At 36.7% G+C, this 20,431-nt stretch overlaps 1 protein-coding gene and 1 long non-coding RNA gene across 5 annotated transcripts in view; one reads left to right on the top strand and one right to left on the bottom strand.

Moving 5' to 3' along the window:
* Positions 1-19,735, top strand: part of LOC141556916 (uncharacterized) — a 36,010-nt gene extending 16,275 nt beyond the window's left edge. The window contains exons 2-4 of the long non-coding RNA XR_012486658.1: positions 6,812-7,022; positions 7,183-7,253; positions 19,619-19,735. This is a non-coding gene — a long non-coding RNA (uncharacterized LOC141556916). The remainder of the gene's footprint in view (positions 1-6,811; positions 7,023-7,182; positions 7,254-19,618) is intronic.
* The window catches only part of GRIA1 (glutamate ionotropic receptor AMPA type subunit 1), a 335,673-nt gene that overhangs the window by 39,165 nt on the left and 276,077 nt on the right, over positions 1-20,431 (bottom strand). For 3 of the 4 annotated variants that reach the window (XM_074291865.1, XM_074291862.1, XM_074291864.1), the window contains exon 13: positions 16,306-16,553. In XM_074291865.1, the coding sequence (XP_074147966.1) occupies positions 16,306-16,553 (248 nt within the window). Of the gene's footprint in view, positions 1-7,016; positions 14,849-16,305; positions 16,554-20,431 lie in introns of those variants that run through there. The other variant, XM_074291863.1, reaches the window with a different exon arrangement.

The raw sequence follows: 20,431 nt of genomic DNA, 5'->3' as shown, positions 1-20,431 counted from the left end.
TGAGCAACTATTACTATTATGGTGCAAAGAAGTATTTCTAAATTTTTAAAAAGATATTATAAAGAATGGATAATTTCCAAATGTTTCAAATCAAAAATCTAATGATTTATCTAGTTGATCACCACAGAGGAATTGGCATTTAACCATCTGTTGATGTAGTAGCTCCTAGAATCAATGAGATGGACATTACTTAAACTGAACAAAGGAAAAATAGCCACAGGGAAAGCTCAATGCTACAGATCTTGTTATTTGTCAAAGATTATGTCAACCCGAAGACCTTGTTAGTTTAATTACATTTAGAATTCCAAAATAATCAAAGTAGAAATTATCCAAGAGAAGGGGAATAAAGGAGAAGAAGAAAGGAATGGAGCATAACTTAGCCAAACTAAAACATCACTGAATAAACCAACCCAAGGTTGGATCATAGACTTAGAATTGGAAGGGACCTTCAAAGCCACTGAAACCTATCCTTTCATTTTATAACTGATGAAATTGAGGCCCAGAAAATTTAAGTGACTTGTCCAGAATCACACAGTTAGAAAGTATAAGAAGTGAAATTAAAACTCAGGTCTTAACTTCTAGGTCCAGTACTCCACACTTCCTCTTTTCATTCATTCAACATTTATGAGTTACTCTGTGCAGAGTATCACATTAGGAGTTAGAGAATATGCAGAGTCTATCTCCATTGAACTTAGAATTTTGTGGAGGGCTGAAACTCTAAATGAGACAAGAGAGCACTTAAGGGTACCTATTTGATGTGAGACAATGGCTTTATTAGCATACATTTGGATAACGGCTCTCCTCACCATTGGTGCTTGTTGGATGTTTGGTAGTGAGATAATCATAGGCAAGGATTGGAGGGTGGAAGGAGAGAGTCAGAAGGACTCCAGAATCCAGGAGAGATCTTTGTCAAGCCTCATGGCAGCTTGCTTGCCTCCTTCACTTCTCCCCCTAAAGACCAAGGACTATCCTAACTCTGATTGATGCGGAGGCCCCCCCAGGGAGCTAGCCCATACTTTATAGAATTTGTTTTTTTTAGAGCAGTTCTCTTCCCATATGCTTAAAAGAGGCATTAGGAACTTATACATGATCATGCCCTATCACAATAGCTAATAGTAAGCTAACTTCACTTAAGAGTGAAAGACTTTTAGAACTTGAGGGATTTGGAATGATAAAATCTTCAAGTCAAAGAATACCAGACCAATCAAATCTAACTCATTTCATTTTTAAAATAAAGATGCAGAGAGGAGAAATATTAGGTTCTTACAGTTAATGAGTAACTAGAACTCAGGTATGGTGACTCAGGATTCCGTAGTCTACATTATGCCTTAGAGGCAGGAATGGGAACTAGTCCTATATTGTCATTTACATAAGGAACTTCTACTTATCAAAGGATAACACTTTCTCTGCAACTCAGTCTTAGAGAAGTTCTCAGCATTCTGAGACATTTAGTTTTTTGCCTAGAGTCATGGAGAATAATGTGTCAGAGGTGGGACTCAAATATAGATTTTCCTGACCTCAAGAGATATTCTTTTGCTACTATGTTATATAACTTTTCTCATGCTATATATACTATATTATCTTCCATCTAGAGTTATGAGGATAAAATAACTAATAATTATAAAACATAGTACTTGATACATTATAAGTGCTATATTAGTAGCTATTATTATTAGGTATTATTATACTATGGCAAGCTATCTATATACTATTTTTTCATGTGTACTTCCCAATTAGTCTATAAATTCCTTAAAAACAGGGAGTGCATCTTATACTTCTGTATAACTCAACTAGCACCCTGGCAGGATTGATCATTCATCTATATATTTGCCATTTCTCTGTTAACTATGTACAAAATTTTATGACAGATGTTGAGGGCATTAAAGGTAAATAAACCAATGGGCCTGTTCTGAAGAAGCTTACAATTGTGGGAGAGACAATACAAGTTATAATTTGAACCCAATTGAGTCTTTCACTCAAGTCTTCCCATGAGGCATCATTGTGATATGGAGGAAATATTGGTTTTAAAAGGCAAGGTCTTTGGAGCTCTAGCTGGCCCCTACCAAGCTAGAAAGGCTTCAATTATGATAAGTGTTAAGAACTTCATCATCAAGAGATTGGTCATGATAACTTCTTTCTGGCTACAGAAACTCATGAAAACCTTTTTACAAAGGTTTATTCCTATTCATGTGCTGCAGAATAGTGCCAGATGAAGTAAGAAAAACTGTGCTGACTGAGTCCACTACACACGTACACTAGGTAATCATGACTGGCAATCCTTTTATTCTTTCACAATTTATTTTTAATACAGCCTACAGCAGAGATTCTCAAATCTTTTATCTTCTCTCTTAAAGATTCTTACACCACTCTCTCTCTTTCTTCTCCTTAATAGAGGACCTTGTTTCATATTTTACTGGTAAAAGAGCAGCTCTTCATCTTGAACGCCTTCTCTTCCTTTATTTTATCTCAAATTTCTTTGACATCCTCCACTATCTTTAATTTCCTGTGACTAAAGGCCAACTCTTGAACTTATATGTTTAATTCCCTTTTCCTCTTATTTTTAATGTTTTTTTAAAATAAACTAGCTCCTTCCCTACTACCTATAACTAATGAAGCAATAAGCATTTATGAAGTACTTAGTATGTGATAAGTACTATGCTAAAATAGTTCTTGTCTTTGGTGAACTTGTATTCTAATAGAGGACACAATATATCAATATTTTTATTTATATAAATCAGACCATAAAAGAAAAAATACAGGATAGCTGTAAAAGAATATCAGAGTGCATGGCTCTAGGAGCTTAGGTACCAGAAAAAAGATCCCTTGGAGAAACTTCTCCAAGTCTTCCTTAGCCTTAAAAACAAACCAAAATAAAACTTTCATTTGACTCTGCTATCCCTTAATATTTTCATATGATTCATTTTTCTCAGACTTGTTAAACTTCCAAAAGACCTTTTGTCTGACCATGTCACTTTGCTGATCCAGAAGCTCCAATGGTTCCATTTTGCTTCTGGGATAAAATACAAAATTCTCGGGTTGGCATTGAAAGTCCTTCATAGCCTAGTTCCTGCCCCTTTCCTAGGCTTATTGCATGCTGTTCCCCTTTTTGTACTCTATGCTTTAGCCAAACTGGCAGTTTCCTTTTCCATGTACATAACATAGGATCAGGGGTTTAGAGCTGAAAGGGACTCAGAGACCATCTATTCCTGCCCCCTCATTTTACAGGTGAAGAAATTTAAGAAATGGAGATTAGATGATTTATTCAGGGTCACATATTAATAAGCATCAATGATAGAATTTGAACCCAGATTCTTTGATGTTTGAGTCAGTGCTCTTTCTATTTTACCAAACTCTTCTCTCTCAAAGAATTAGGTGGCATTCAGAGGTGATGGTATTAGGTGAGAAAAGGTGGTATTACATCTGGGCCTAAAAGGATAGATAGGATTTCATCTGTGAAGATAGGATAGTATAAGGTAATATATACTCAAATGATACATATTGATTGACTCATTCAGGAGACAAAGTAGCATCAAAAGATTTAGTTCTGAATTAGTCAGCAAATTAAATCCTTGGATATTGGGGATTATGAAGAAAATTAGAAAACTTATATGGGAAGATAGAAAGTAGAGCAGGAAAGTGTTAGAAATTTAGTCTTTTTCTTAATATTCTTAAATCTAGAGCTGAAAGAGACCTAACAAGTAATAAAGCTTGTATCCTCATTTTATAGATGGGGAAACTGAGGCACATGGAAGGAAGGTGACTTGCCCAAGCTCACATGGAGCCTTAATGCAAAACTAGTATTCAAACTCAGATTTCCAGACTTCCATTCTAGTACTTCCTCCAAAAGATACTTCCTTGGATGACTGGAGAAAGTATGAGGTAGTAAGGTCAATGATTTAATGAGAGTCTAAATGTTAATAGAACTATACTCATCTGTTGGCTCTGGGGAGTGAGCAAAATTGAAGAAAGGGAACAATAACCTTCTGATTATTTATTACATGACACTAAGGAAAAGAAATAAGCAAATTTCTATTTTGCACAGATGGAAATAATGACTTGGTGGGGTGAAAGAGGAAGCATAATTAAAACACAAACAACTTAAAATTTCCTTATGGAATAGAAGTAGGGTTGGAGTTGTCTGACCTGTGATTCTACCAGATGGCTTCTTATCTCTAGTGCCTTAGCATACAAGGATTGGGAGAAGTTACAGTCTTATGTATGGAAGGAATTTCAGTCATGTAGTAATTAAACCAAAAGGCATCAGACTTCATTTGTGATGTTTCTGATTCAACCAAAATATATTCAAAAACTTAAAAAAAACCCCACTAACTACAACCATTTCCTACAAGTAGGAAATAATCTGTGGTATAGAATATCAAACTGAAAAGACCATATCCTATCAATGTCACCAACTACACATGTGACTTTAAGGAAGTCCCTTTCCTTCTCTTGTCCTTAATTTCTCCATTAATAAAATAAGGCATTGCATTTCTGATATGCTTTGTTTCATATTAAGAACCCTTTAAGCTTAGCCATTTTATAGAATTTTAGAAGTAGGAGGGACCTCAGAACACTGAAATGTTAGAGTTGGAAGGTACTTTAGAACATAATATCCAAGATGGAAGTGACTTGGGGACAGAATGTCAGATCTGAAAGGCACCTTGAAAGATATAAGAGAATACAAAATGAGGTTAGCTAAGATGATCTCAATCATCTTTTGAAGCTCTATCATTTTACTCTAAAGTACTTTCCTTTTCTGAAATACTATGTTTTGAAGTCTATTCAAATGTCACAAATTTCCTTCCAACTCTGAATTATTCTAGTGTCTTTTTCAGTACTGCTAGTCTTATGATTCTGTAGAATGAGGCATTTAAAAAATATCAGGAATATCTATGCAAAATGGTGAATTATTGTGATAAATTAGAAATAACAGTTCTTGATGTAAGGATAAGAGCTTTTAATTTAGATAATGACATTAACTTATTATGTGAGGATGGTGCAAGTCATTTCTCTTCCTCTCTTTTTTATCTATGAAATGAAAGGGTTGATTCTGATGATTTTACCTAACAAACACTTTTAACATATTTACTATGTTCCAGGCACTGGGATAAGCATTGGAGAGAAAAAGATAGGAGCTCCCACTCTAACAAGAACCCAGGAGCCTATGATCAGGAGGGGCATAACAGGCATGTAGGATAGCCAGTGAAAAGACATGGGAGGAGAAGATGGAGTATTGAGTAAGATGAATAGCAAACAGACCACTGTGACTGGATTGTACAGAATAGAGACATGAATAAAGAATATAAAGGTAGGGAAGGCACCAAGGTGTAAAGGGCTTTGAATGTCAAACAGAGAATTTAATGTTTGATCCTAGAAGCAATAGGGAGACACCAGAGTTTACTGAATCACAGAGTGACATGGTCAAATTTGGACTTTAGAAAGATCACATTAGCAGATCACATTATTGTGAGAAAAAAACATGAGGCAGGGAGAACAAGCAAAAGACTACTATAGTAGTCAAGGTATCAGGTGATGAGGCTTGCCCCAGGGTGGCAGCTTTGTGAAGGGACAGTAGATGATGTATTTAAGAAATGCTGTGAGGGTAGGAATGGTAGAAATTTAAATATTGGATATGAAGGTGGATACAAATTAGTAGGAGTGGATAATACTAAAGTTGTGAGCCTAGGTGACTGGGAGGATAGTTGGTGCTCTTGACAATAAAAAGGAAATTGGGAAAAGAAGAGGGTTTGGGAGAAAAACTGTGACTTCTGTTTTAGATATGTTGAGTTTGAGATGTCTATGTAAAATAAAGTTTGAAATGAAAATAAAAATAAATAAATAAATAGATCAGAAATAAAGGTTTCTGGAAACTGTAATGATCTGATTCTACCCAGAGGCAAACTGAAGGTGGGAGTGGGGTGAAGCTGGAAAAGAGAATGGTTTGGACAAACTCTGCTTCACAGAGTACTTTTAAATACATTATTTGATTCTTATAGCAACACCAAAAGTTAGATGAGGAAATTGAGGCTCATAAGTTGTGACTTGCCCTAAATCACACAAAAAATCAGAAGCAAAGATTCTAACCTAAGATCCGTTAGTGATGTACCTCCTATAATAACATGTAACATGTGTGCCTCAGTTTCCTAATTTATAAATTTAAGGAATTAGACTAGATGATAAGAGATAGTCTAACTTAGCTGTGAGGAAGCTTACCTCTACATCAAGAAAATCTGTATTTGAGTTTGTCTGACATATTCTGGCTGTGTAACTTTGTGCAAGTCCCTTGACCACTTAGTGCTCTAAGCAATGCTCTTTTGCAGAGGTGCCAGCATGCACTGATAAAGGGAACTTCTTCATCCTGGAGTTCCCTATGTGAATGAAATAAAAACTGGATTATATATAAGACTATATATAAGGCTATACCATATATAAGATTTATTCAAGTTCTGACGTGCCATTTTAGTTTCCTCAGCTGTAAAATGGATAGATAACAGCACCTGCTTCCCAGGTTGCAAAGCCACTGTGAGGATCAAATAAATTAATATTTGTAAACTATTTAGTACAGTGAGTGGTACATAGGCCAGGTACTATATAAATGCTAGTTATGATAAAGATGACTGCTTGCCTTGCACATAATAAATGACTAATCAAATGTTTGTTGAATTGGGTTCTTGTCCCCACCAATGACTATCTGAGGCCTTAAGTTAATTTTCCTTTGTATAATTAGTTTCTTATCTATAAAATGGGAAGGTTGGATTAAGTTCTCTTTAAGTCCATTCCAATCCTAATATTCTCAATTGGCTTAAGGTAGAGGGGAAGTTCTGAGAGAATGTTCTAAACAGAAAGAATCAAGACTCAGCAGGGCTGTAACAAGGCTTCTTAAGAAGAAAAAGAGATGCTATTTTGGACAGAAAGCAGCCTCTTAAGAGAAAGCAACATACAATTTGTATATCAGCAGGCGAAAACAATATTCAGGCTACAAAATCACCACCTGCTTTAGGAGCTGCTGTTCAAACCAAGAGGTAAAAATGTTTTGCCAGCTTATTCCTTTCTCCCCTCACTCCTCTCTTCCTAACTCTCTTAGCTTCTTAATACCTTGTCATTTCATTATTGTCCTATCCATCAGGCAAGGTGCAAACAGCACTAACAAGAGCAATTTTTTGCTATTCTTTGTTATTGCAGGGGGTAGGAGAGATGGCTACAGGAGGAAGAACACCAGAGGAGGAGTCAGGAGATATGGCTTTAAATAGCAGGTTTGTTACTTCTTTCCCTAAGCTAGGGCAAGCCTTTGAATATCATCAGGTTAAATAGTAAAGAGGGAAGAGCTCTGGGCTTGAAGTCAGGAAGACTGAGTTCAAATTCATTCTCAGATACTTCTTAGCTGTGTTAACTTGGGCAAGTCACTTAAATTTTGTTTGCCTCAGTTTCCTCATCTATAAAATGAGATTGAGATGGTACCAGCCTTGTACCAGCTGTGAGGATCAACTGTGATAATATTTGTAAAACACTTAGCATCATGCCTTGCATATAGTAATCCCCTAATAAATGCTTATTCCTTCTCTGTCTAATGTAGATTGTGATGCTTGCATTGTCTATCTCAATTTTTAAGAGAAAAGAGTTTTTAAGATGTAAAGCACAATAGAAGTATGATAAGTTTTGACCTAGAAAAACAGTATTAGTGGATAGATACTTTCTGTGGTCAGAAAGGTAGCTTCGTATCATGTTTTTATTATTTACTAGCCCCTCTAGCAGCAGGTAGCTCTTTATGATTATAAGTTATAAATAAGCTATGATCTTATCTTATTAGAGAGAGTTCCCATATTGGCAAAATCCTATGTCTTTATCAAATTTTATTTCTATTTATAGGCTCTATATTAGATTTAATGTTCTATAATCCTATGACTGATAAGGCTTAAATAAACTGGAGAGACGATTGGATAAGAACTTATCTCCTTTATTCCAGTTTCAAGGGATGGCAGTGACCCTTCTATTTGTCAAGGTTAACCCCTCTACAGGGTTCTTGATGTGATCCCATCCTATTATCCTCCAGGAGTTTCCTACATGTGTCATTCCCTCACTGTCACTTTCAATCTCTTCCAACTTACTGACTTCTTCCCTCCTGCATACAACCATGTTCAGGTCTCCCCTTTCCTCAAACAAGCAAATAAAGAAAAAAATCTTTCATTTGTTCCTGCCATCCCCTCAAGCTATTGACCTATATCTTTCTTTCTCTCCACTGCTCATGTCCTAGAAACATTTGTCTACACTCACTTCATTTCCTTGCCACCCACATGCTCTTAATCCCCTGCAATCTGTTTTAATTACTTGGCTATTCTACTGAAATTACTCTTTCAAAGGGAACCAGTGATCTGGAAGCAGTGTAATATAGTGGACAAAATGCTAAATCTTAATTTAACAGAACTGGACTTGGATCTTTGCTATCCTACTTATCTTCTTATTTTTGAGGTAATTTAGGTTAAGTGATTTCCCCAGGGTTACACAGTCAATTCTGTCTGAGGCTGGATTTGAACTCAGGTTCTCCTGATTCTAGGGCTTGTGCTCTATTCATTGCATCACTTAGCTGCCTTCCTACTGATTATCTATCTAACTTTGGGGATATGCTTAATCACTGTGGGTCTCATTTGCTTCTATGTAAAATGAGGGAACCATGGAGATGACATCTGAGGTTCTTTTCATCTCTAAATCAATACTGATAAAGCAGTTACTAAGTGCTTACTGTGTGACAAGCACTGCACTAAATAATGGAGACACAAATATATCCAAACAGTTCTTATGCTTAAAGAGCTTTAAATCTAATTTTATAAGATGCAACCATAAAGGGGAACTGGAAAAGGCAGGGATGATGTATGATTAGTAACATGGCTTGAGAATAGTGGCCAACTAGTGATGTTGAAATCTGGTTCTGGGCAAATTAAGGCAAAAGTTCATCCCTCAAATCCTAACTTGGTTCTGAGGGTAGGGTTCAACATTTGGATGTGAATTAACAATGTAAGTGTGTGTGTGTGTGTGTGTGTGTGTGTGTGTGTGTGTGTGTGTGTGTGTGTGTGTGAGAGAGAGAGAGAGAGAGAGAGAGAGAGAGAGACAGAGACAGAGACAGAGAGAGACAGAGAGAGACAGAGACAGAGACAGAGACAGATAGAGACACACATACAGAGAAAGAGACAGACCTACAGAGAGACAGAGAGCAAAAGAAACAGAGAGAGAGAGAGACAGAAGCAGAGACAGAAACATATACAGAAAAAGAAAGAAACAGAGAGGGAAAGGAAAGAGAGAGGGGGGGAGAGGAAGGAGGGAGGGAGTATGAAGAGCATGATAACTGTAGTATAAATAGTAGGATTTTGAAATGGTGATTGGAAAGAATGATGAGCCCATAATCTCCTAACTGTTAAATTTGTTCTATTTTTAGTTCTTTCTACAGCTACTAAAACGATTGCTCTCTCTTACCCCTACAGCCACCACCTTCTTTTGGATGCCTTCTCCTTTCTGGGCTTTTTCCTGATTCTACTCTTACTTGTATGATTGCTCTTTCTTAGGTTTCCTTTACTGGATAATAATCCCTACCTTTTCTCTAATAATGTATCTCCTTTAGGGTTCAGGATTGGGTCTTATTCTCTTTTTCTCTGTGCTTTCTAAGAATTTTCTAAGTATTTAGATCAAGGGAGACCTTGATCTGCTAATCCTCATCAGATACTGTCCTATATTTCTCCTCTTATCAGCTACACTCTTTGAGAAAGGAGTCTGCACTAGATGACTTCTCTCACTCTTATCCAGCTGATCTTCATAATCACCAATGGCCAAAGTTACTCTATTGCCAAATCTTAGGAACTTTTATCAATCCTGTTCTTATTGGAGCTCTCTGAAGCATCTGACACTGTTGACCATCCTTTCCTCATGAATTTTTTCTTTTCTTTAAGTTTCTGTGTCATTTCCCTCTCCTGCTTCCTCTACTATCTGACCTCTCAGCCACATTTGTTGGTCTTGACTCATTTAATACCCAGTAAACATGGAAATCCCTCAAGAATCTCTCCAGGACTTTCCATTTTCTCTCTCCCTCTCTCCTATCTCATGTGGTGATCTCATCAGCTTCTATGGGTTCAATTGTCACCTCTATGCAGATACTGCACAGATCTTATATCTTCTTACTCTTGAGCTCTGGACCCTCAACCTTTTGGAATCTATAACTGGATGTCCTGTGGGTATTTCAAACTAATATGCCTAAAACACAAGTTCTTCAAACCTTTCCCTCTTTCCAGCTTCCCTACTACTGTTGAGGACACCACCATCTTCCTAGTCTTCCTGGATTGCAATCTTGATGTCATCATTGATAAGTTCTCTCTCATGTACAACTTACTGGCTAGTCTAGTTTCTACTTTCATTACATCTTTTGTACCCATCCTCTTCTACTCCTAGAGCAACCAATATTGTTGAGGAATTTAAACTTTCAGTAACCATCTTCCCTCCATACTATTGCTCTTTGAATAAATTCCAGCCTTTGAGTCACTCATAATCTAGCAGCTAACTTTCCAGCTTTATTTTATATCACTTCTTTCATATACTCTATTCTCGAGCTAACTTAGAACATTGGCTAATTGTTCCCTTCTGGGTATTCTTTATTCTTAGAAAGTACTACTTTCATTCCTGCCTTTCAGAATCCCTAGAGGCTCAACTCAGATGCCACTTCTTCCATAAAACCTTCCTGTATCTCTGACCTGCAGTTATAATTAGTTTTTTTTTCTCCTCATGTTTTCCTAGAGCACAAAGTTTACTCTAATCTTTGCCTTGTGTGATACTAGTCTATGCAAATCATGAGTACCTGATAGAATTTGAGCTTCTTGAGGTTGGGACTGTTTCATCTTTATTTTTGTATCCTATCTCTGAGAAAAACAACTTGCACAAGGTATGCACTTAATAAATGTTTATTCATTTGAATTGAATCTCAAGGCACATCATATGGAAGAAGGTTTGGAAAACCCCCTTTTAAAACTGGAAAGTGTTAGATTCATGTGTGCTATTATTAGGTATTTTACTTAGCTCCAGAAGGCAGAACTAGGTCCAATGAATGGAAATTATAGGAAGGTATATTTTGGCTCACTATAAAGAATTTCCTAAGAGTTCAAGTGAACTTGTGAAGTTGTGAGCTCCCTATCCCAGGGGGTTTTCAAGAGAAGCCAGGAAGATTATTTGCCATGGGTATTGTGGAGGAGATTCCTGCTTATAATAAGGGTTGAACTAAATGATTTCTGAAGTCTCCTCTAGCTCTAGGATTCTGTGAAAAATACCCAGAGCAATAGCCTACATTCTTTCTGGTGAGTGTATTTCTGTTACTAAGAACATGGAGAGTCAGGAAGCTGGCTTCAAAGTCTGACTCTGTGACACTAGTTTTATGATTGTGGCCAAGTCATATCAGTTCCCTAGACCTCAGTTTCCTCCTCTAAAAAATGAAGACGTTAAATTCGATGCTCTCTAATTACCTTTCTGTTCTGAAATTTAATAAATTAATTGGCTCTGTGATAATCTCACAGTTGGATTAGAACACTATCTCCATAGCTGTTCTCATTGTCTCTGTTCTCTTCTATTTCAATCTAATTTATACAGATGACCAAAGTCATGTTTCCTTAAATACCCTCACTTTGATCTGGATACTTTAATACTCAAGATGCTAGGAGGATCTCTGCTTTAACAATTTCTCCCAAAGATATCCTAGGGGAGATCAGGGCAAATCTGAGAAGAGATAAAGATTTTCATTCTCTCAGCACACACCCATTCACCCCCTCACACACTCACCTATACACGCCATATATAACCTAATATATGTTATATATGCATACAAACATGCACACACACACACTTATCAGTACACATGTGCATGCATGCATACATAAATATCAAAACAATTTGAGGATGTCTCTCTTCAGAAAGATGAACAGGGAACATTCTTTTTCTCCTTCACTCCCTCCCTTCTCCCCCCTCTGTCTCTCTGTTTGTCTCTGTCTGTCTGTCTGTCTCTCTCTTTGTCTCTCTCTCTGCTCTCTCCCTCCCTCCTTCTCTTTCTCTCCCCTTCCTTCCCTTCCTCCCTCTCAGAGGTCATGGAGTTCACAGGGTTACCATGACAACAAGCATCCTTGACTACTTAGCAGAAAGGTAAGGGTTGATTGAAAAGAGATCATCAATTTCCTGGGAGATTCAGTATTTACTCTCAGATACTCACCCTGTACCGATGTTAAACTATGGACAACGTAGCTTCTATTGAGGGGGAAAAAGAATCAGCATTTTGTTCTTTATTGGGTGCTCTGTGGGGGAGGATTGCAAATTACTCTCAGGGAGAGACATTTTATTTCTGGTTCCTAGGGTAGGGGGTGGTGAGTATGCATTTCTTATCACTGCAGCTGGTTTTATAAGGGAAAGAAGAAAAATAAGTTATTAGGATGATTGTGGATCCTGCTGTTCCTCCATACTGGAATGTTCTTCTGTCCACTGATAATAATCTTTTCATTCTTTCAAGGCCCAGCTCTAGCCTGACTGGTTGCTGATTTCTCTCTTTTCTGACATTTTAAAGAATTTCCATACTGTATCATGCAATGCTGCTTTTTTCTCATATGGACTCAAAGGCTGCTTGGTGGAAATTAGAAAGATGCATATTTTGGTTCACTGTCTAGAAAAGCCTTCAAAATATTGGAGCTGTCCAACAATAAAATAGACCTTTAAAAAGAGAAGGCAGAATAAATCCCATCTAACTCACACTGAATTGTTTTGGGTTATTTGCTAGTTACTTAGAATTTCTCCAATTAAAAGCTTCTTAAACAGAAACTTTGTCTTATATTTCTGTTGTATTCATCTTAATATCTAACCTAACATGTACTTGTGGAGGTGATTCTAAACAGAAATGTAGTGTGCTGTCAAGTGTGCTGGAGGTATAGGTTCCAGTTTTAGCTCTGCCACAAACTTCATGACTGTAGACAAGCCATTTTATGTCTCTAGGTCTCCCTGTATAAAATAATAGGGTTGAATGAAATGATATCTAACATTTATTCTAGCCCAAAATTCTTGTTACATGTTCTAAAATTCCATCTTTGGTATTCTATGGTCAAATCTTCTGATCTAAAATTCTAGGTATTTAAAAAATTGGTGAATCAAAAGTATCTTAACTAGGTTAGGATCAAAGGATGGTGAGAAGATCAGATAGTGTCCAATCTGGACCAAAAACAAAGAGTACCTCAGGTCTTTTTTGAAGAAATCTCCTTAGGTCTATTATCTGGGGAAATAAATCTACAATCTATTCTTATCACCTTGGCCCATCCATTTGGCAATGTGTAACACAGACAATGGAGGACTTACCATAGTTTAACCTTAAAGAATGCAAAAGACATTATGGATTATGGAACTCTTATCTTCACTAATCCGACTTGGACTAATGTCCTTAACAGGGTTTAACTTTTAGCAAATCTATTTGTTAGTTGTCTTGAGGTAACTTATGAGGAATAATTATTTATTAACTTAGCCATAGATTGTACCATTTGGAAAGTTCTCAGTAAGAAAGAAGATTGAATAAGGATAAGAAATGCAAGATGTGTATAATTCACACCTATTTTGGAAATTCAAACAAATTTTCATTTGGTTGTGACATTAAATTTCTCTGACAGTCAGCAATCATTATAACCAGAGAGAACAGATTTAAACAAGCAGATGTTTAGTTGACAAGAGAATTGTCACCAAACTGGAGAATTTGCTAATAGTTTTTCCCCTGGTTGCTAACATTAGCCAAAGTTGGTATTTACTTAACATAACAAGAAAATCAAAATGTACTCCTATACCTCGTTAGTCAACAAACTCACTAGCTTATGGACAGACAGACAAATAGATAGATAGACAGTGTCTACTTCAAAGAAACATCAACCAGTTAAATGGAAAATTTCCCATTCTTGATAGAGAAGAGACCAGGAAGGAGAAATAGAAAAACAATCTACTGGGAACCTTTTTTAACAGGGTCAGTAAAGTTTTCGGCTGAATTAAACTCAGGTATTATTAGCTCCATTTTACAGGTGTGGAGAAGGTTAACATAACTTAAATCACTTGTCCAAGGTCACATATCTAGTAAGTGCTGTTCCTGAGCAGAAAAAACAGTTTTGATTTCAAACACCAGTTTTTTTTTAAAAGACCATTTGCCTATCTCTAGAAGATGAGTGAAAAAGAGGAATGATTCCTAGAAGCCTGATCCCAGGGCAATGTGTTTGAGAAGGAATATTAAGGTGTCTTTTGGCTCTTTTAGTCTAAGACTGATCTTCCTCAGAGTTCTGCTCTTCCATGTCCTATGCTACATGGTTTCTCCCAGCTAAGATGTTTCAGTATCTATATTCTAAAGGCCCTTATAGCTCTAATTATTTATGCTCTCAGGTTTCTCCTAGCTCTGACTCCCTGTAATTCCATAGCTTTTTGAAAACTAAGAAACTACCATCCCAAAGATTAAAAGGACTTTGGGCTCTCAAGGACATTTCTAATTTTTCAATTGTCTGGTATAATCTTGTAGATAAACTTCCAAAGAAACCAAGAAAAGTAGATAAAATTTAGGCTCATATTTTTACTTTGAGATTACTGTAAAGCTTGCATTCTTCATTCTGTTCCTGATTTTTGCAATTCTAGCACAAGTACCTAGACTCTTCTAGATTCATGTGGAACCTGGGGCATTTTCAGGGTGCTCCTGGGGGCAACTTCTTCTTTTCTTGATGAACTGTCTGTTCTATACACATTTTGGGGTTTAACTAGACACTTGTGGATTGTTCTCTGGGTTGCTCTTGCATTCTTGGGTTTCCTTGAGTTCAGGGAGGATGTCCTAGAAGAGAAGCAACATGATGGGATGTAAAGAGGGTTAGATCTGGAATTAGAAAACATCAAATTTGTCTTTAATTGTCTAATCTGGAGCTAGTCACCTCACTTCTCTGATCCTCAGTTTCCTCATCTATAAAAAGGGAATAAGAAAAATATTTTCAAAAATCTCAGAGCTATTAAGTGGATCAAATAAGAAAATTGATATAAAATGCTTTCTGACTACATTAATATTGCCTTTCCTTTAATGTCTAGCAAAGGAGGGCTAAAACCTGGTTGCTTTAAAGTAAATGGAAATTAATTCCATTCTCTATTCAGCATTGTCCACAGTGTCTCTTAAAAAATACTTGCCCTTGGGGGCAGCTAGGTGGCGCAGTGGATAGAGCACCAGCCTTGAATTCAGGAGGACCTGAGTTCAAATGTAATCTCAGACACTTAACACTTCCTAGCTGTGTGACCCTGGGCAAGTCACTTAACCCCAGCCTTTAAAAAAACAAAAAACAAAACAACAACAACAACAAAAAAACACTTGCCCCTGCATAATGCATAAGGAAAGAACTACTTAAGTTCATTTAGGCAGTTACCTATGATTGACTAATGCCAGGCCATCTGATTTCCTGTGATTAGTTCCTCTGTCAGGTCAATGCTCCATCTTATAATGACAGCAAGGTTCCTTGTTTTCTAGAGCCCAACAGTATAGAGGCAGTACAGTACAAAAGACTTGGATTCAAGTCCTGACTTTGCCATGTACTATATATGTGACCTTTAGTCAAATCAATTCCCCACTCTGAACCTCAGTTCTCTCAGTAAAATGGAGATATTAGAGTACTTGTAGTTGTGGAAACATCTTATAAACTATAAAGGGCTGTGCCAATGTGAAATACTTTGTGATTGGTATGGCTGATAAAAATGTCTAGTAGTTGTCCAAATGTAAACATCACTTCATTTTCTCCATGAGCTATTTTGTGCCCATTAAAAGTCTTGCTAAAGAAATTACTGTCAGAGAAAGCTATTTGTCAGCTACTAATTTTCTGTTTCAATGGCCTAATTCTTGTGAGTCAGAGCTAAAACAGTGGATCTAGCTGTATGGTTATGTTTCTTTCAAGGCAAACACCACCCACTATTTCACCTCAAGAACAGCATGTGCAGGATAGCAGTTGGGGTGGGGTAGATGAAATGACATTCTGTTAATGGACATTGATGATGGGGGAAACACTTGGGTAGGGATGGCACATGACAGCTATGAACAAAGCTAATAGATCCCTTTGGGATCCAATCTCAAGTCCACGACTGAAGATCTTGATTCGGTTTTCTCATCACCAACTCCATTAGTTCAGCTTCTCAGGTTTTCCTTGACAAAGAGCCCCTTAGGTGGCTGGTGGTCACCAGAAATGGAGCTGTGAGAACAGAGTAAATTACAGCCTCAGGGAGGATGGCAATCATCAGAAAATCCAAGCAACTTACCTCAGAGCTGACCCCTTGGGTGTTGCAATGCCGTAGCCTTTAGAATCCAAGTTACCTCCCACCTTCATGGTGTCACAGGGCTTCCGCTGTTCAATATATTCATTCATTGTAGACTCTAGGAGGTAGGCATACTTGCCTTTGGACTTCCTCACCCGGATCATGCCCTCCTCTGTGGTTCTCACGAAAACTGAGGGCTCAGCTGACTTCATATATGTCCACATCTTCTCAAAGACAGCAATCTTTGACCTCTGTTGTGGGACAGAAAAAACATCCACCTTTTAGCACTTGCCAATCTGGGTACTGGAGTGGGCACATGCACTAATGCATTACTGAGTAAGACATAATCACAAATGTGATTAGCACAGAAAGAAACAGATTATGAGTGATTGAAAAAATAAGAGGCCTTAACAGGTATCAGTGGGTTCATAAGCACAAATATTTTAGAAATAAGGTAGAGATAGAATTGTGCAGAATCTTTCAATTACTTCAGAACAATTACAGTATTTCTAAATGGTAGGGGGGCAGTTTAGAAACTGAGCCTCTGTTTATATTTTAGAAGAAATTAAAAAACACATTAAGTATACAACATAGTCCAATTGAAATAATCAGTCTAAAAATTAGCAGGGGACAAATTGGCTGCCCATATCACAGATTTATCACAACATTGAGAGGTAGGTTAGAGTACTGCTATGGGCCCTGGTCTCAATTTTGGTTTTATCATATGACATGTGATCATGATCAATAACTTTTCTGCATTAGTTTCTTTATTTTCTAAAATGGTACTGTTGTGAGGAAAATTCTCTGTAATTTTTGGGGAGAGGGAATTGGGATTAAGTAATTTGCCTATGATCACACAGCTACCAAGTGTCTGAAGCCAGAATTGAACCAGGTTCTCCTGTCTCCAGGGCCAATGCCATTATATCATTTAGTTGCCCAAATTTTTTGAAGATTTAAAAGCACTATAGAAATACTATTAATTATTATGATTATTAATATTATAATTATTATTTTATTATATATATAGTGAGAAATAATTACTTCATTTTAGCTTTGATATTTAGCATATAGTAAACACCTGCTAAATATTTGTTGACTTATTGATTCTACTTTCCAATAGTTTTAGGATTAAATGATTAAAACAAATTAAGAAAGTTTGCCTTTCAAAGTTGCCAGCCCATCAAGTTTCACTTGGTTTCTAATTCCTTCTATTTACAAACACTCCGTTTTCTATGATGGAATAAAGTTTAACCTAAGGGTGAAAATTAGCACTAGGGAAAACTGATAATTAATTTTGAACCTTCTCTCTAAATACTCTTTTCTAGAAACATTGATCTGCTTATTCCCTGGAACATGCCCATGAAGTGGCTATAGTTGAAAGCTCATTTAATTTAGCATAAAAAGATCTGGTCTGAATATCAGCTCTACCATTTACTTGTTATTAGACTTTAGGGAAGTCAGATCACTCCTCTCGTTCCTCCTCAGTAAAATGGGGATTATATGAAATGAAATAAGTATTTATTAAGTGCCTATTATGTACCAGGCACTATGCCATGTACTTTACAAATATCATCTCATTTGATCCTCACAACAATCTTGGAACAGAAGTGCTATTATCCCTCTTTTAAAGTGGAAAGAACTGAGGCAGACAGAGGTTAAGTGATATGCCCAGTGTCATACTCACACAGTGAGTGCTTGAAGCTGAATTTGAACTTGGGTCTTTTTGCTTCAAAGCTCAGCTCTCTATCTACTGTGTTATTTAGTTGCTTCTAATATTATTATAATACTTATAATACCAACTTTCCAGGGCTATAGTAAGTTAAGTGTTAAACAAACATGAGCTAATTACTGAGACAGAATGGAAAAAAACTCTGAAATAGCCATTGGAAAGCTCAAGAGGCAGCTGAATAGTGTAGTATAGGGTTGGGCTTGGAAGACCCGAGTTCAAATCTAGCCTTAGATTTAATAACTTTTAATAATAAATTAAATAAAAATAAATAATAAATAACATTTAATAACTGTGATCCTGGACAAATCACTTCACCTTTGTCTATCTCAGTTTACTCTGATGTAAAATGATGATAATAACCTATATTCTAGGGTTGTTATAAGGCTCAAATGAGATACTATTTACAAACACTTAATACAGTATCTAGCACAAAGAAAATGCTTAACAAATTATTGTTCCCTTCTCCCATCAGCTAATCCCAACTATACCACTAGCTTGTGTTATATAACTTTAAGAAAATTGCTTTTCTCTGTGCCTTAGTTTCCTCATCTGTAATCCAAGAATATTATTCTTTTGATTTCTAAAGATCCTTCTAGTTCTCACAGTTTGGGAATCATTGATCTTGCCTCCATAGTTTTCATCCCATTGTCTGGAATGCCTTTCCTTTTTTATCTCCTTATCTATGTCCTGACATTTTAATTCTCAGGTCTAACCCTGCTCTGAAGTCTTCCAAGACTACTCCAGGACACATGGATGAACCTTCTTGGAACTTCGCCAATTAGCTCATCCCTTTCTTTGGATACTTAGTTGTAGCCTTGTTGAACTTGTTTTATTGTTCTGAACTGTTATTATTTAGCTTTTTAATTCTTGTTTTCCCAACTATGTAGTAAGTTTCTTGAAGATAAGAACTGTCTCATTCAATTCACTTTAACTCAAAAAAAACTAAGCAAGAAATCTGTCAGGCTCTTTAGTGAGGCTGAATAAGCATAGTTCTTGCCTTTGAAAAACTTACACTCTAAGAGGATATAAGAAATATGCACAATTTACTGACATCAGGCAGAATGTGGTGGCACTTACCATATTAAAAGAGATACAATAAAAAGGGAAGGGAGCATATAGAGAGGAAGAGATTATTTCCAGCTTTTTGGAGGATTCAGTATTTAAGCTGAGCCTTGAGAGATAAGCAAAGTGCAAAAAGATAGCAAAAAGGATAGGTAAAAATCAGTAAAAATTTTAGACAAAGAAGACACTGTCATCAATGATAAGGGAGTTTGGGAAAACTAGGGGAAGTTCAGAGAAAAGAGAGAGAATAGAGTATTATTGGGGATAAAGTGGAAAGATAGGTTGGGATCTGATTATGGGGGACCCTGAATGCCAGGCCAAAGAGTTTAGACATTATGTGGTTGCAATTGCATTTCATATCTCTCTGCCTTTGTTGTCTCCTATTAGGTTGTCTCCTATTCCTGGAATGTATTCCCTCCTACATTCCACCTTTTAGGATTTTTAGCTTCTTTCAAAGCTCACTCAGGTGTCATTATGTATAGGAACTTGATCCCACAGGTTAATAGTTCTCTCTCTTTTTTTTAGTACTCCTGAAAAAGGAGCTCTCTTTTTTTAGATTAGCTTGCAGTGTTTTATCATTGAATTCCATGGACTATCAGATGCCGATGCAGTTGAAAGAATGCTGGGCTTGAGTCAGGAAGACTGGTCTGAATTCAAATCTGGCCTCAGACATGTACTTTGTGATCCTGGGTAAGTCCCTTAACCCTGTTTGCCTCAGTTTTCTCATCTGTAAAGTGAGATGAATAAGGAAATGGCAATGTACCCCAGTAAATTTTCCAAGAAAACCTCAAATGATGTCAAAAAGAGTCAAAAGAAATGGAAAAATAATTGAAACAACACTTCTATGCCTACATATTATGTCCCCTACTGGAACAGAGAGTGCTTTACTTCTGTCTTTTATCTGTATACTCTGGGGGTTTGTATATAGGAAGTGATTAATAAATGCTTGGCGGACTGAATTAAATTACTAATTAAATTACTAAATTATTAATAGGAAGTCCCTGGATGGTTTGGGGGGAGGGGATGAATATGATCAGAGCTAAATGTTAGAAAGCTTTCTCTGGAAAGAGTTGTAAGATGGAAAAAGCCTTATCTGCCTAATAGTTTCTAAAAATAAGAAGGCAATAGTTCCTCTGTGTTTTCCCTAGTCAGATCACACTGTTTTTATGGAAATATTGAAGTAAAATTTTAGGTACTACAGTTTAAGAAGGACAATGATAAACTGTAAAATAATCCATAAAAAGCAACAAAATTGGGGAGGGTCTTAAATCCATAGCTTGAGGATTAGTTGAAAGAACTGAAAATGTTGGGAAAAAAGACTCAATGAGGAGGATACTA

Source organism: Sminthopsis crassicaudata, chromosome 2, assembly GCF_048593235.1.
Source record: "Sminthopsis crassicaudata isolate SCR6 chromosome 2, ASM4859323v1, whole genome shotgun sequence".
In the NCBI taxonomy this organism is placed as follows: Eukaryota; Metazoa; Chordata; class Mammalia; order Dasyuromorphia; family Dasyuridae; genus Sminthopsis; species Sminthopsis crassicaudata.
The sequence above is the reverse complement of the archived record's forward strand: the minus strand, read 5'-3'. Positions and strand labels throughout refer to the sequence as shown.